Raw genomic sequence first — 18,312 nt, 5'->3', positions numbered from 1 at the left:
CAAATAAGCGTAATGATGGGATGGGAGAGGAAACTTCTGCGGGTGAATCTACTGACAAGGCGCAAATTAAAGAACACAGTCGCAGCAGCTCATTTCCATAATGGCCAATGCAATCTAGAGCAACTAGTGATCTACTAACAACACAGTCACAGCGAATTAAAAATAACGTGGCTTGGCAAATTATATATTCAGATAGCGTCTTCCTCTGGCATTCCAAATAAATGAAGACGAGTGGAGAAGATTCTCTCCCTTCAATCACACGCTGTCTGTTCCCTGTGGTTCCCCCGCCTACAACAACTATCACAGCATGTCAAGCACTAAATGGGTTAACGCATGCTTTTTCTGGGCATTAAATAATGATGCAAAAAATTACGCAAATGCCAGTAAGTTGACTAGCGAGCGCAAACCTTGCATGATTCATACTCCTCCCATAAATTTTGCATCTGAAAGGGAATTTCCTACAAATGCAAATGAAATAAGGTCAGCCGCAAAAATAACTGTGTCCATGCCTTTTCATCGCTCATTTTTCACTGCGTGTCTTTAGTAAATCCTGACAGTAGTTTTTTAATACCAAAAGAGGTGCTGCATTGACGCTTTTTGTTAGTAAATCTGGCCCTAAATACAATTTTTACAAATCCATTTCAACCTACATTCATATGTGGTTTGAAATCTTTTTCACATTCATTCCACATTAATGGGCATCCAATTCAGTCCTGACTGCTTTAATCTGATTTTGCGTAGCTTATGTGCCAATTTATGACACCAAGTAAAATTTAAACATGACAGGTGTTGTAGGAAACATGCTGAAAGGCATTGCAGAATGTCTCAGGTTATGACTGTAACCCTGGTTACAGAAGGGGAAATGGGATGCTATGGGGAATGCCTTCAGTGTGACCGGTGTCTGAACCAAAGATGCCAATCTATTGGTCAAAAGCAGTCTATGACATGAGCAGAGTGCCTGCAAGTATAAGAGGGCGCCTGCAAAATATGTCATCAACTCTTTTGTCTGAAGGAGACGTACAGGCAACCTGATGCATAGCAATGATATGCAGCGTCTCGTTCCCTTTCTCTGGGAAGCAGGGTTATAGTCGTAACCTGAGACGTTCCCTTTTGAAGTGGAACTTCGACACGCTATGGGAAACAAATACACAATCCACCATGCTGAGGAGGTGCCTGCCTTACTATGCTGAGTATGTAAACCATAGTAGCAATAAAATAACCTGATTCTACAGGTCAATCAGATTCAAGGCACGTCAACCCCCAGGCACAAAATTGCGAGCCACACACTTCTTAGTGGAGCCACTCCCTAAGCTTTAATTTCTCTAATAGCAAGAGAAATTTTAGCTTCAATGCTCTATTGCAAGGGAAGTCCTGGCCTTATAACCTTCCACCCACCCTCGCAGGGCAGGTAAAACCTAAAGGCCACAAGAGCAAGTTTCTGACGCTAGCTATTGTCAGTATATTGACAAAGCCCTCAGGGAGTAGCTTGTCCAAAAGGAGTACTCAACTACAACCTTTGATTCACCACTACTTCTCAGGAGGTGAAAAGGCTCTCGCTTCATTAAAAAAGTAGATGAAAATACACAAGGAGCATAGCAGAAGGACTATTACCACTTCAACTCTCACTTCAATGCTCTCCCTGACTACCTGAGGACACCACAGACTTTGGATGCTTTAAAACGAGGCCTTAAAACCCACCTTTTTAAGAGAGCTTTTGATTAAACCCCCTTTTTTTTGTTTTATCCTTTTTATCATGTAGCACTTTGAGATTTTCTTAAATATAAAGTGCATTACAAATTAAATGTATTATTATTATTATAACTCAATGCCTAAGTAAACTGCAGGGGAGCTAAAGCTCTACTTATCTAACCTAAATCCATAGGGGAGAGATCTCAACCCTATCCAACCCTTCGTCTCTGGGACTGAGACCTACAAGCACTAATTGAGCCAGTGCTGTTAAAAAAATCCGGGAGGCCATAGTCCGACCGTCATAACTTGCCAGGTCCCCTAAGTATAGGTCGACCAGTGTTGTGAGCGATACCCGCTATAGGGGAGTATAAAGTCCTAATTTAGGACCCAACCATTGTTGGGAAGGAACAGACCGATTCAGATTAATTACAATTTCGTCTACTCTGCTCCACCCTAAAGGAAAGACAGGGAGCATGTCTTTAAGATGCTTTCCACCCATAGTAATAGTTTTTAACTCTTATAATGCCGCTCAGCCAAGGGGGAGCCAATCCCTACTTCAATTTAGGGAAGGTAGAACATGAGAGTTACTAATTATTCTAACTACCTGGGCTCTATACTCCAAGGAGATCGCAGGGAGCCATGCCCTACTTAAAGAACACAGATAATTAGGGGAGAGCAACTCATACACTACCTAGAAAGTATGCCTAAAACTCTATCACCCAGACTCAAAAAACCTGAGGGGAACACCCCTGCATCCTCGCTAAGGGGATCTAACCCAACTAAAGTCAAGAAGAGAGAAAACCAAGGTGGAGAATAATAATAACTCCAACCCTGTTCACCCTGATTCGACCCTAGAGTGCAGGAGCACTTGTCGCATTTAGCGCATTAGCCACCCTTGCGAAAAAGAGGGGAGCTTCCTAATAACATATGTACTCAACTCAAGAAATGTTTCAGAGGACTGAGCATGACAGCTGGCCTTGGTGACAGGAGTATTATGTATATCATCACTGTCATCCATGTTATAATCAAGAACAAATGAGACTGAACATAGAACATGATCAGTCATCAGTTTGTGAACTGGTAGTTTACATCAACCTATATCAGTAGCTGATAGGGTTGATGCAACAATGCCTCAGCTTCACTACTCAATCTTAAAAATAGCGACAGGTGCTACACATACTGGCAAGGAATTAAATTGCATCCAGAAGCAGTAATCACCCAATTAGAAAGTGAGGGTCATAGGGATATACCGTGACCAATTGCCAGGTTGAGCCAGTAGCCGATTGAGGGACACTGAATTAATGTGAGATCACATCAGTTCACTTCGACAGTGAATCAACACATTAGCCAGTTACCTTCAGTAACTCTAACTCCTAGGACTGTCTATCAACCAATGTTAGCAACATGCACCTTATAATTAGTTCATGACAGAGCCAGGTGTCAACGCTCACAGGACCTCACACACCCCAAAGAAATCCTCCTCGGAGAAGTCGTGGGTGAGGGGAGGGTGGAAGAATGAATAATGAGCTGCTTTTCAGAGCGCCTTTTAGTAATCACTTCCATGAGGTCCTGCCTCCTCTTCTTAGCAGCGCAGCGCAACGCTTCTGCCCCCTGTTCCTTGGAGGTGAGGGGATATGAGCAGCCATGCTAACCTTCTGTTCCTGTCTCCAGGAATCTCCCGGAGATGGGCCAGAAGGCTTAGAGGAGGCAGAGGGTCTGGACTCAGCTTTATGTGGGATTAATCACCTAAAGGCGGCAGACCTCAGCCTCGCCTCCTTGAAACTCTTGACAACCATCTCAATGAAGCTGCCAAAGAGACCCAAATGTGAGATTTTAGGTGTCCTTAATCCCCAAGAGGTTTAACCAGAGGTACCTCTCTGTAACCACCAAGGCCGCCACAGAACGGGTAATGGCCGTGGCAGTCTGTTTGGTGGCTTTGAGTGTCAGTTCCATGGTCCAGCGCAGTTCGGCCACCGCCTCAGGAGACAACCTATGTCCCTGATTCAAGTCCGTGAGCAGGTCAGCCTGGTATGCCTGCAACAACGCCATGGTGTGCAGAGCACCACCGGCCTGGCCCACTGCCACATACGCCTTCTCAACAAGCTGCGAGATGGTTTGGCACAGCTTTGAAGGCAAGGCCTTAAGTGAAGACGCCTCACCCTGTGAAAGATAAACCGCTAGTGGTTCCTTCATGGGGGGCATCTTCACATATCATGCTCTAGGCTCATGGGGGAAGGACATTCATGGCCCACTAGGAAGCACTTGTCCAAATGACCCCGAACAACTTCCTGTTTCTCTTGTGACCAGGGCAGACATAACCTGTGAGTGGTGTGGACCATTCTATCCAATAGTTCCCCATTTGCAGGGCTGGTGGGTGAACCAGACTCTGTCGAAACATCATCACGTGGTTCTCCAATCACGCATTTCTGCAAACTGCAAGCGCGCTCAAATCAAGTAGATCGCTTGAACTTGCCTGAGGATATATTTAAATATTTACTACTTTCCCTGAATTCCTCAGCCATCTCAACTTACAAACCCCCATGATTGTAGCCGCCGCGCTGCCTTAGCAAACCCACGAGGCACAGGCCAAATATTGTCCCTCCCCCCTCGAAAAGAGAGACAAACACGATCAGAGCTTCCTTAACATAAACTTTTCACAGTGGGCACATCCAGCTCCCTCTGGAGCTGCACATGTATGCTCCAGGTTGAGACAGATAATGCAGAGCTCTCCTCTGACGTAAAGAAGCACCTACATGGAGGCAGACACTGATGAATAACTCTTAGATCCACTCATGATGTCATAGACTGGCGTCAGCCAATAGATTGGCATGTTTGGTACACGTGTTCAGACACCTGGCACTCTGAGGGCATTCCCCACAACGACAACTCCAGACACTGTGTCGACGTTCCACTTCAAAAGGGAAACAAGGTTTTGGGTCCCACTTTATAATAGGTGTCTTTAACTACTAATTGTTTTGAACTTATGTACTTATATTGTTGATGTTGCATTGAAAACACTTGTGCTGCTATTGAGGTGGGATACGAGTAAGGTTAAGAGGTTTGGTGGTATGGGTAGGTTTAAGGGTGGATTAAGGCTACATCTACATTAATCCGGATACATTTGAAAACAGCGATTTCGTTTAAAAAACGCTCTCCGTCCACAATAGCGTTTTCCAAAAGTTTCTCATCCACACTGAAACGTCGGAAAATGCTAAATTCACCTTACTGTGCATAAATAAACCCTCACAAAAGCTCACTGAGATGATTTGGACGGAAAAATAAATAATAAAGTTATGGCGCTCTGGCAGGATCATTTTACTTAGCAAAATACTGTGTCTCAGCATTCACTGATGCGTCCAGGTCGCACTCAACTGCTCTCAAGTTTTGCCGCAGGACAGCAAATGCGAGAACATTTTCAGTCATATTTGCAGGACTGTGATATGAAAAGTGTGCAAAGTAACATATTTTAGCAACTGTGTAAAAGTGAATAGCACATAACAGGCACAATACCGGTATAAACATGAATATCTATTGGTACACTATGCGTCACATGATTAAACATGCATCATCGTTTTCAAATACCTCCATTTTGACAGTCCACACTACAATGTGAAAACGCCATTTTCAAATTTAGTATGGATGGTATGGCCAAAACGGAGAGAAAAAGATGCGTTTTCAAACGTATTAGTGTGGACAAGGCCTAAAAGAACAATAGTGTAATTATAGATGCAATTAAAGAAATTAATTACAGCTGTAATTATTTGCAAGTATTTTTAAATATAAGTACAATGTAAAGCATGCATGTACAATATAAGTGCATTGTATCAAATGATTCATTCAAATGTTTGTACATAGTAGTTAAGGGATAGTTCACCTATAAAAGGAAAATTCTGTCATCCTTTACTCACCCTCAATTTGTTCCAAACCTTTAAGAATTTCTTTCTGCTACTGATCACAAAAGAAGATATTCTGAAGAATGTAAGTAACCAAACACTTGATGGGACCCATTGACTTCCCTAGTATTTATAAAAAAAAATCATTCTATGGAAGTCAGTGGGGCCCTGGGTCTGTTTGGTTACCCATATTCTTCAAAATATCTTCTCTTTCAGCAGAAACTTGAGGGCGAGTAAATGACAGAATTGTCATTTTTTCGTTGAACTATCCATTTAAAGACACTTCACACTGTATAAAATGGGTCCAGTTATGTTGTTGCGAGTGAAAAGGTCGAGTGAAATAATACAATATACTGCTAGTCAGCCTGGTCTACACGTGCTGGTGTTGTTTTTGGCATAGACATACCAACGCAATGTCATTATCATGTGCCACAGGACACACAAATCAGATCAGAACAGTTGTGATACACAGCGTGGACAGTCAATAATTTAGATCATATTACAAATGTATGAACAAATAATGGGATTTGGACTGAAAGTGTGAACGTAGCTGGAGATTGACAGCAGCTGGGATGATCTGAACAGCTGTGTGATGTCCAGATCAAGACAACACACACCAGCTGCTTTACATCATTATCATCAGACACTGTTTGTCTTGGGAAAAAAATACATTCATTTTACATTCATCACACACAAAGAGCAGTGTGTCCTCCTTTAAACAGACATACCTTGTCCCCGTCCTCACAGTTCATGACGTTGGAGAAGGGAATCTCAGCCTTGAACATCTTGCGGCAGTGCATGAGCTGCACTAGTAAGTAACACACGGTCTTGAACTTCATCTTTTTGGCAGGTTTGATGTCTGATAGGATCAGACCAGGAAAAATCTGAAAAAACACACACACAAATAGTAGTGAGTAGATCCCATCCCATATTCAGACTGAATATGAAAACGCTAATACATGTGATATGAAAATCAACAGATATAGGCCTCAGGGACTAAATGTAATGCTACGCCTGGTGTGAAAAGTATAAAAAGTGTAAAAAAGTTACAGAAGTAAATAGTTTTTTTTAAACTAAAATTGCTATAAAACCAAAGCCTTATGTTTAGCCAAGTTGTGTTCCAAATTTGAAGTTAAAATCACAAAAATTGAGGTTACTGTAAGATTTTGTGTAGGCGCAGTACCAAACTATTTTATTATTTTACTATTTTTTCATCATAAATATGCATTTTACACATAATGTCACCATAATATCACAAAACAGTGGCCAAATATGGAACCTTGAGTATCAGACTTTTCTAATAATATGTTTTGAAAGACTAGAAATTAGAAAAAGACATTTTGTAAATTTTGTCAAATATGAAACATGACTCCGCCTACAAGGGGGAGGAGCCTGCTCAAAGTTTTTTTAAGTACCGTTTCTATGGTAACACAATTCCCAATTTTTAAAACGGGTTTCACAGGATGAATTTTTAGTGTTTCAGCTTTTGAATGATACCTAATTTATGAAGATTACTAAAATATGTGACGGGCAAAAAGGCAATAGAAAAGCAGGACACTGATCGTTGTTTGTTGAGGATTGAGATCATATTCTATGGTATGAATAAGCGCACACACACCTTCCTGCGGTGAGATGGCACTATGAAGAAGGTCTCGATGTCGTGTTTGAGCAGGAACTCGTGTCTCTCGCGGCCGTTCCCCGGCTCCACCTCATAATCTCCATTCAGACACTCCAGTGTAGAGCGTGTGATGTGCACCTTCCTGCGAACCAATCACACGAGAGGACAACAGTCCTAAAACTGTCCAAAGCAACACATCAGGCCTGACTCTGGGAGACGGGAGCTGGTTGAGATGCTCACCCCGGCAGTCCGCCAGCCTCCATCATGTTGGCCAGCGTCACGTCATTGGACCACACGTCGTACTGCCACTTCCTGAGGCCCAGCACGCCACAGAGCACGCGTCCCGTGTGCAGACCCACACGCATGTTCAGATCCACCTCTGTGGCCTCAGCCACCGACCTGACGGCACAATCACAGTCTTAGGGCCCTATTTTAACGATCTGAAACGCAAGTGTCAAAGCGCAAAGCGCAAGTAACTTTGTGGGCGGGTCTCTGCGCTGTTGCTATTTTCCCGGCGGGATAAATGACTCTTGCGCCCGACGCAAATCTAAAAGGGGTTGGTCTGAAGTAGCTTCATTATTCATAGGTGTGGTTTGGGCGTAACGTGAAATAAACCAATCAGAGCGACATCTCACATTCCCTTTAAGAGCAGGCGCGCTTGTTCTAAAGCGGATTCCTAATATAACGGCGGATTTGCCAGGCGCACGCCAGGAGCGGATCACAGCCGAGGAGACCGACGTCCTCGTCACGGCCGTAAAACACAGAGAAGTGACATTGGGGATGGAGAAACAAACACACCCAAATTAGCTTCGTTTAAACAGGCGTATGATAATTTGGGCGTATGATTAAATGTGTAAGCTAGATTTATGCCTATTTTATTTTCACATCTTCATGGACACAACAATGATTTCCCTCGTGTATTAATATGAATAAATGAATGAAATCTTTATTTCGAACAATTAAAAAATAAATTAAACCAAAGACAGCAACACATTAAATATCCATCAAGAAAAATAAAACAAAATCAAGAAAAACAAAACCTTATTATTTTTTATTTTTTTTGCATACTAATCACACTGTTCGAAAAGGGATATGCGCCCTTAAAATAGCATGAATAACATGCGCAACGCGCCACTGACTTTAAACTAGGTTTTTCCTGGTCTGTGGCGGAATTGTTTTCTAAACCTGCAAAATAGCATGAGGGAACGTTTGCGCCGGAACACGCCTCCTCTTTGCGCTGAACCGCCCCGGGGAGCGCAAGTGTATTTGCTAGTTAACCGACGTGCTTCTGTGGAGGGAAAAGTCCGCTTTGCGCGGGTGCAAAATAGGAATGATACATGCGTCAGTGTACAAAGTCAATTGCGCTGGGTGCAAGATAGGGCCCTTAATGTCTTAATGTCAACAGTCTTAACAAACGTGTTGGTTTGGAGCATTGATCAGCGGTTTGCAGAAGCAACAATGGCATCCAGCGATTTCTGAAACATGAAAGTGAGTGGTACTTACACACACTCGAGCGATTTGTTTGCTAAACTAAAGAAGCCATTGAGCATCGAGAGGTTACAAGGAATTGGATTGGATTAAACCCGCCAATAGCGCGTCAGGTGGATAAGCCAGTTTGTGATTGGTCCCCGCAGATTTGTAAGGGAAGCAGGATAGAAGAATGAACAGGTTTCCAGCCTGAGCTGCAGGGCGAGATCACATCGGGCTGGGTTTACCGTGAAAACGGTAATATTGTGAAATATTATTACAATTTAAAATAACTTGTTTTCTATGTAAAAATTTATTTTAAAGAGCCCCTATTATGCTTTTTCGGATATTAACGTCACAGTAGGCAGAGATGAGATAGTGCAGGATCTATTTGCAGCAGTTATGATTTATTAACAAACTGGTTCTCAGGATACTTGGCTTTCAACAACTTTGTTATTCCCTTTTTGATTCAATTATTACAGCCTTTGTGAGCAGAAGAAACTTCTCTTTATATATATTGTTGTGTGTGTGTGTGTGTGTGTGTGTGTGTGTGTGTCTAACTGTTGACCAGCAGGTGGTGCTGTCATCAAACTGATGGTGCGGACACTCACAGAAGCACATGCTGTATAAAGGCTCGTGTGAAGTTGCAGAGATTCAGATCAGATCATTTTTGTCTCCTTGCCATCACATTAGTTGTGGTTTAGATGAGAATAGTTCAGTATATCAGAACAGTTCTGAATAAGGCATGCAAAGAGCAAAGCTGGAGGATAAAGTACCACCTACTTCGGCCAAGGGATGTTTAATTTATTACAAGGCACTTACAGTTTTCTAAAAAGCCTTTATTAAACCAGATTCTTCAGATAAGCTTTTTTTTCTGTTTCACAGAAGAAAGAAAATCATACAGGTTTGAAATGACATGCGTAAGTTTCCAGCTGATGTTCATAGTTTTGAATGTTCTCTGAATGTTCAAAATGTCCAGTTTTTCAAATGTTTTAAAAATGTTTTTTCTTAATTAAATGAACGTTAATGGAACATTCCATTTATCATTTATCATTCTTCAAACATTAAGGCAGCATTTCTTTTGAATGTCCTCTGAACATTCTGAAAGTAGAAACATTTAAATACTAAAAGTAACATTTAAATACTAAAATGTTTCAGATTTATTTATTTTTTCATGAACAATGTATACATTTTTTGTTTTCAATATATACATTTGCTAATGTTTTGAGAACGTTATTAAAGACCAGTTAACTTTCTATTACTGTTACTGGAAGAACGTTTGTTCATAACTTTGAGAGAACCTGTCCAGAACGTTCCCTGTCAGCTGGTAATTGATGACGATTTTTGAGTTATGCGGCAAAAAACCTCAAATCCAAGCGGGTGCCAGTGTTCCCATGATGCTCATGTCATGATGCTGAAGCTTTATTTTAAAAACTCAGAGGGTTTCAAAGATCAGCCTCACGTCGCATCTGATGTGCTCGTCAAAACACACAAGGACAGTTTGATGTGTCAAAAAGCTCTTTGTCCACCCTGCATGATCTGATGATGATAATGATGATGATATGAGCCAAATTTGATGAAGATTCAATCATCATAACTACGTAGCAGAAAATTCATAATCATAATTGAAACTGTACCAGTAAGATATGAGTAACTCTAAACAATCCTCTGGAGACTGACTGTGCGAGCAGGAGCACAGTGTGTTCTGAGCGCCGGGTGTTTGATTTATGGCCCTGCTGCCCTTGAACAGGAGGCTTCAGCACACACACACACACACACACACACTCACGTGATGGTGTCGATCATGTCCAGGCCCATCTCCACGCAGCAGTGAGCGTGGTCAGTTTTGGGCTGAGTCAGTCCAGACACACAGTAGTAGCAGTCGCCCAGAATCTTGATGCGCCGGCAGTGGTTCTCCTGCAGATCAACACAGGGAAGCAGAACCGTGAGGCTGGAGCTCAACATGGGCCCGTTTCACAGCACACGCCTCAGACAACATGACAAACGGATGATTTTACTGCGACTGATTTCAGGATAAATGTATATTCACTCTGACAGGGAACGTTCTCAGAGCTTTAGCTAACGTTCTGGCAAGGTTCTCTCAAAGTAACATTAATAAAACGTTCATTCAAAGTTATCTGGTCTTTAATAATGTTCTGAAAATATCAGCATATAAACATCATTCATTGTGCATTTTTTTTTTAATGTATCAGTTGGATGATCATCTAATGTTTTTTTTTAAATGTATCTACTTGTTTCAGAACGTTCAGAGAACATTCCAAAGTAACGTTCCGATAATGTTTGAAGGCTGATGAAGGTTCCCTTAACGATCATGGAGTCGAGTGGGCATCTGCTCTGCTGGCACTCCAGTCCTGGGTTTCTTGTCCAGGGTTCATCTAAATGTAGTAGTTTGACACAGTTCCAGGTGACCGTGAATCAGTGAAGCTGTTTCTCTCATTCACACCATGTCTGGAGCTTGTTGATTATAACGGAAGTGTTCTGGCGCTGTTGTTTCTAACTCTAATTGTGTTTTTCAGGTGTTACACATTAAAATCAAGTCCAAATTAAGTGTTTTTCACTTTGATTCTACAGCTCTATGTGTTCCCATTTTCAGACTTGCATTTTATATTAGGCGTCTTTATAGTTACATTAAAAAAATAGTTATGTAGGATGTAGTTGTTGTGTTGTAATGTAAAACACTTGTGCTGCTACTGAGGTGGATACGGGCGAGTTTAGGACATGGTTATGGTTATTAGTTTGCTGGTATGGGAAGGTTTAAGGGTGGACTCCAGGGTAATGGAATTACAGAAATGAATCACAGCTGTAATTACATGAAGGTATTTTTAAATATAAGTAAAATTGCTGTGTCCCAACTCACCAACTCACATGCGGAATGGAAATTTAACAATGAGACAGAAGAATAAATTAATACGAGTAATTAACGAAGCTAATAAGATTACCGACCAAAAACAGAGTACACTGAAGGAGTGTTAAAGATGAATTTCTGTCCAGTAAATCTGAACAGACAATAAAGTCAAACAAACAAAACTATCCGTCCAAAATGGCATTCGTAAAATAGAATAAGAGCGTCCCAAATCGTAGTGTTGAAATGAGAATCCCAAAGATACCCGGATTGTCTATTTTTCCGATTAGAATCCGAAGTGCAGATCCCTGAACACGCTAACGGCTAATATTACCCACAACCCATTGTGCGTTGGACGAGGATTCAATTAGATTCATATTGATTTAGATTTATTAGATTTATTTTAATGTTTATATTAATGTTTGTGATTTTAACTTTATTTTCATTAGATTTATATTGATTCAATGTTATCCACATTATATTTCATCTGCAGCAGCATTATGAACTTTTGTAATGATACGTGTGGCCATTAACTTTTAAATGCATCATTATGCAAATTGCAAACACATGAGGAGAGTCTCCGCATGAAAGACCCGCGACTGCAGATCAGGGATGGAAATTAGCACCCGCCACCAGCCAAATGCGGGTGATTTTGTGTTGTGGCGGGTAAACTCGCTTCACCTACCGGCCACCGTGGCGGGTAAATAAAATATACTGTTTCACACAGACGGTGGACACTTTTAGAGGACATAAGTGTACGCTGAAATAAAGTCTTTCACCTCAGAAAAACGGACTTTCTTGTCCTGTCACGTCAGCCGTTATCCTGTTCTCGTAGCGAACACTCTTCAATTGCACGCGCAAATGTGGCGGCGCGCGCTGTGTATCGCCTCACTGTATATAAAGTCAAGTGCAAAATAAACTACGAGCATGCAACGCCGTTACGTTGTAAATTACACAAAATAAAAGTAATGCAGGGATGATTTTTATACTATTCACCAGGAGCAGTTTCCATGGTTCATTAACAGTTATTGTTAATATTGTGTATTCACCATGGCAACTGTCGTTTCCATATTAACCCCAAAATGCCACTTTATTTTTCTTTGTGTTATTTTTTATATTTTTAAATGACTCTAGTGGCTCATACCAACATTGTATTAACAAAAACTAGTTTGGGACTGCTATTTAATAGCTTTAGCATAGGCCTAATGTTTATTTATTAGTACTAGTCTTTACTATTAGTCATATTCTTACAATTTATGTTAAGTAAAGGGGGACAGTACTTGTGTGTGTGGAAATAGCTGGTTTCAATAAAACTACTTGTGACGTCATATTTGGCTTTGACTTTGACTGAACATTTGCTCTCACTTTGCTGAAAAAATATCGGGATATATATCGTATATCGATATTCAGCCTAAATAATCGGGATATGACTTTTGGTCCATATCGCCCAGCCCTAGTTTCATTGTTGGGACTAAAAACCTAAAACTGGAAGCCATAAAAGACCACGAATCATTCAAATGCCACATCCAGGTAAAAAAGAGAAATATATATAAGAGAGAAAGAGAAAATGTCAGTATTTTATTGAGACTTGAGATTAAATAAACTGCTTAAGTATTGTAGATCTTGTAGTATTAATTTTCACATGCAGTTACACATTGTCGGTTAAAAACAAGAAAGTGGCTGGTAAAAACATTGAGTGGCTGGTAGATTTTGAAATCCATCCGCCACAGTGGCCGGTGGACAAAAAAGTTAATTTCCATCCCTGCTGCAGATCAACATGTGCAACATTTCTCTCCGAAACGGTAGGAAATGAACGTGGAGGATTTTAACGGTGGCGATGATTGACGGGATGCACGTAACTAAACAACGGAGCTGTCCGTTAAAGTAGTTCGACCCAAAGCTTGCCTACTCTTCTGCTTCACACTCGAAAAGTATGGACTTTTTCTTCACAAAAGCAGTACATACTTTTAGGGCGTAGTATAAGTAGGCGAATTGGATGCAGCAAATATAAAAGCATATTCACAAATCAGTGCTAGTTTCAACAATCAAAACCTCTAAAATATAAATCAAATGGAGGGAAACACCTAGAAACAGCTTAACAACTACAGTGATTCAAACCACAAAGCAACGCAACTGGATAGGCTATGTGTCCTTCTATGACTGACAGACCTACACCTGCCGCTCAACTAGTACAGACACACACACAAGGATCAGTAACACACGTCGTGTGTGTTGTATGTATGGTGACTCCGTCAAGCAGGAATTGGATCCCTAGTTTGCCGGATTAACATGTCTCATTGCACAACCTCCACACAGTGGGAAAAAGATCACATCTTTAGCTTTCATCTTCCTCAGATCAGACCAATGTACCGAGACATTTCAAATCACACCAAACAGAAATGTGAAGGTCACTGCATGGATGAATAAACTAAGTGACTGTGCAAAAAGATTTCAAATATAAATGCCGTTATATAAAACAAAAAGAACCGCTTATCCACAGTTTTACAGACAGAAAAACAGTTTAAAAAAACATAAAGTGTGTTCAGGTCGAATGTTCTGCAGGAACAAGTTACTATCGGAATCAAACACAGTAAAAATCATATTAATAAAGTATACTATGAACAAAAAAATCTGATGAGCCCAGAATATGAACTTTAATTACACGTTAAGCATTGGCGAATACACACAAATGAGATCGACTCAGAAAAGACGTCAGTAAATGCATGCGTCTATACTATACTACACAAAATCAGATGAGTCCAGAATATGAACACGTTTAATTTCACGTTTAGCATTTTCCTCCCATAGAAAACCATTCTAAGAACGCTAATGTAGCTTAATGCATATTAGAATGTCCTCTTATTATGTCGAAATAACGAGATATTTATGTCGAAATAACAAGATATTTATGTCGAAATAACGAGATATTTATGTCGAAATAACGATATATTTATGTCGAAAAAACTAGATATTTATGTCGAAATAACAAGATATTTATGTCGAAATAACGAGATATTTATGTCGAAATAACGATATATTTATGTCGAAATAATGAGATATTTATGTCGAAATAAGATATGTATGTCGAAATAATGAGATATTATGTCGAAATAACGAGATATGTCGAAATAACAACTTAATATCTCAAAATAATGAGATAAGTTTTGTTTTGTTTTTTTCACCTTGCGGTTCAGGGCTTCCGTAGAAATGAAACTGCAAACACATACACAACATAGACAATAACCGACAGTGAACAGATCAAACTCAGGAGTATAAATGCATGGGATAATGATCAACTCAATGAGACACAGGTGAGGAACATAATCAGTAACGGTGCGTGTCCACTGGCACGGTGCGAGCGAAGCGTTTTCAATTAATTCCTATGGAAGTCGAGCTTCACGCTCGCGCATTGCATTTTGGGATTGACAGCGGACCGGAGAAAGCTTTGAGAGCGACCGAGAGCGTCAAAAGGTTGGGCAGTGCTCGACTTTATGCAAATATCAAGCGAAAAACGCGGTCGGCAGCCAATTGTTGTGAGGTTCGGGATGTGACGTCTGTTTTGAGAGTTTGGGTGAGGCAAAGGTGAGGAACATAATCAGTAAGGGGCCGATCACACCTGACGCGTTTTTTGCAGTGAGAGGCGCCTATTTTCAATTGGTTTCCTATGGCAGTGAGCGTTCTGCGCGCTGTTTATGCGCCTGCTGCACCTCGCGTTTTTGAAGTTGAAAAAAAAGCAACTCCGAGCGGAAAAAGCGCCTGACGTCATCGCGTTTTTTTCCACTGTCCAATCGAATGAATGGAGAGGCGGGTCTTCCGTTTTAGTGATGAAAGCTACAGTTGCTTGAATGCCCGGAGAGTGCGATGATGGAGGATAAACTTGTGGTGCTCTCGCGGGTAACTAGGAGCTTAACAACTTCACGAACCGTAACTACCACAATGTTAACATAAAGTAAATAAAGTTAATAAAAGGCTGATTTGACGTTTACTTGACTGACAGGACAGCTGTTTCAGTGGTTGCCTAGCAACATATAAAACGCAGCGCACTGCTCGTTCTGTGTGATGGTGAGTGCTGTGCACCTCGCGTTTTCGAACCTGAAAAACGCGTCAGGTGTAATCGGCCCCTAACCAAGGAAACAAATGAGAACATGATGAGGCTTCGTCCGAAATCGCATACTTCCCTACTATATACAGTAGTAGGCGAAAAACAATATATGGCAAAAGAAGTGTCTGAATTCACAGTACTCATAAAAGAGTCAGCAAACAGTACTCCGATGAGCTTCTTCTTCCAGTGAGATTCTGAAGTGTGCATCTGATGGACACTTTACTATCCCATGAGGCCACGGGAGAGGAGATAAGAATGACAGTGAAGCAACGCAACTGTCAACGCAAGACAGTGAAGCAACTGGTCAAATCATAATGGTGGATGTTGTACGTCCAGATTACATTCAGACTACATAGACCATACTTGCTTACAGGTCGTGAAGTAATTACTTTCTCAAACTTAGTGTCTAAGAGAGTATGTGATTTCAGACGCAGCCTTAGAAACCATGAGCACAAAGGAGACAGGAACATGTCTAAATGTGTTAAACCATCTGTCACAGCACTTGACAGGGCGAGCCATGTTAAACTGCACTCTTGTGCATTTGTTTGAAAGCACTCTGAAGTGTCTGTGACTGTATAAAGAGTGTTATCAAGTTAATGAGGCGAGCACTGTTGAGTTTATGATGGGCTTTTACATTCTCACGCTGTCCCTCTTCTGGAGCGGAGTTTCATGAATCAGGGTTTAGAAAGATAATAACCCACAGTGTGAAAATCCCTGTAATGGCAGGATTCAGGTTTGGAACGACAAGTACATTTTCATCTTTCACGTTACTACCTCTTTAATGGCAATTTACATATTTGTTACAGAACATTTCAAAGCATTTGTCCTTCAAGACGGGTGGTTTTCAAACCCCTGGTTATGTTCCCCACATACTATCCTGCCCTGGGTTTCAACAAGACCAAATATGGTGGGAAAATTATAGATAAGATGATGAATTAAAACATGTAATGTGCTTTTGAATAGCGATAAGTGATAATAATGAAATATAATAATAATGTAAATGTGTCAGTAGAGCATTATTTGTTTGTTCAGTTCATTTCAATGTTGATTCTTTGGTAAACCAGCAATTTGAGAGGCTTAGCAAACAGACTTTTACGGAAAAACATGGAACGCCAGAAAGGCTGTAAAGTAAGCGTGTCCATAAAATGTGATCAGTGACTGTTTTGATATGTAATGAATCATGTACAGCCAGAAATGGCAAAAATGGTTTATCAGTGTTTATGAGTCAGTAAATCAAGTCAGTGACTAAATGGTTAACTTCACACTGTATTTCTTAATAGCTAGGGAATCAACTGTTATTTAAATTGGGATTAAATAAAAAGAAAACAATTAAAGAACACTCCGTTTATAATCGCTGGAGCTGTCAATCACTTTAAGTTGTAATTTGAGTTCTTCACTTTAGCCAAAACTACCGTTATAATCAATAAGACTGTCTTCACTGCTCAGAGAATCTCTTACTTACACTGTGTTAGATGTAAGAGTTGCAGTGGTGAGATCATTACATCTGTGCTCAACAACTGCAATCAGAAGATGTTAGCCAATCACAGAAGTGGGCGTTCACATTAAAGTCTTAAAGGAGACACGCCGCTTTAAATCATAGGGCCAATATAAGGGAAGAAAATGGTACTTTATGTCTAAATGATGACAGTTTGTTACTGTAGAAAAATTCTATCAACATTATAAGTGCACCTCAGGAAACATTATATTTAACGACACATTTGCTCCTGAGCACATGAGGGAACGACACTCTCTGAACCCGGAGGACTTCACGATCCAGCACTTTGTCTCACGCTCACGCTCAACATGTATTTCTTCTCTTCTCATCTAGATAATCCTCCACTGAGGTGCATGACACACTGAATATCTCTGCGTCCTGCGTGTACCGTAAGACAGCGGATAAATGCAAAGCCACGGATCAATATGTGTCAGCAGTGTAACGGATGAGACCTGCTTACTAGATTGATTTCCTGATGTCTCCAGCTAACAGGGAACGTTCTCCGCACTGTAGCTAACGTTCTGATAAGCTTCTCTCAAAATTATGAACTATCATACTTCCAGTAACGTTAATAGAACATTCATCGGTCTTTAATACTGTTCTCAAAATGTCAGCACAGAAACGTTATTTATGAATTATACAGCATTCATTGAGCATTTTTTCCCTGAAATTGTTAGTTGGACGTTTGTCTAACGTTTTTAAATGTATCTGCTTGTTTCGGGACATTCAAAGAACATTCAAAAGTAACATTGATAATAACATCTTTTAGATTAAAAAGTTCGTCGAGACAAACTTTACGTTGGCTTGAGAAAGCCGGACCAGATAGTTTGAAGAAGTTTGAAGAAGTTTTAAAAGCTTTAAGTTTAAAGTAGTATGAAGTTTAAAGTTTGAAGTTTAAAGTGATAGATAGATAGATAGATAGATAGATAGATAGATAGATAGATAGATAGATAGATAGATAGATAGATAGATAGATAGATAGATAGATGTTGATATGCGGTTGCTAAGGTACTCAGGGTGGTTCTTATGGTGTTTTGGGTGGTTGCTATGCTGTTGCTAGGGTGTTATGTGTGGTTTCTAGGTGGTTGCTAGGGTACTCTGGGTGGTTGCTATGCTGTTTCTAGGGTACTCTGGGTGGTTGCTAGGGTGTTGCTATGTGGTTGCTAAGGTACTCAGGGTGGTTGC

The 18,312-nt window shown here is 40.6% G+C and overlaps 1 protein-coding gene across 1 annotated transcript in view; it reads right to left on the bottom strand.

Annotated features, from left to right (window-relative positions):
* adcy1b (adenylate cyclase 1b) overlaps positions 1 to 18,312 on the bottom strand; it is a 60,572-nt gene that overhangs the window by 17,232 nt on the left and 25,028 nt on the right. The window contains exons 5-8 of the mRNA XM_084410412.1: positions 10,457 to 10,584; positions 7,441 to 7,599; positions 7,201 to 7,342; positions 6,311 to 6,466 (exon numbers count right to left, since the gene is read on the bottom strand). Coding sequence (XP_084266538.1) covers positions 6,311 to 6,466; positions 7,201 to 7,342; positions 7,441 to 7,599; positions 10,457 to 10,584 — 585 coding nt within the window. The remainder of the gene's footprint in view (positions 1 to 6,310; positions 6,467 to 7,200; positions 7,343 to 7,440; positions 7,600 to 10,456; positions 10,585 to 18,312) is intronic.

This window comes from Rutilus rutilus (assembly GCF_951802725.1).
Source record: "Rutilus rutilus genome assembly, chromosome: 6".
Classification (NCBI taxonomy): domain Eukaryota; kingdom Metazoa; phylum Chordata; class Actinopteri; order Cypriniformes; family Leuciscidae; genus Rutilus; species Rutilus rutilus.
The sequence above is the reverse complement of the archived record's forward strand: the minus strand, read 5'-3'. Positions and strand labels throughout refer to the sequence as shown.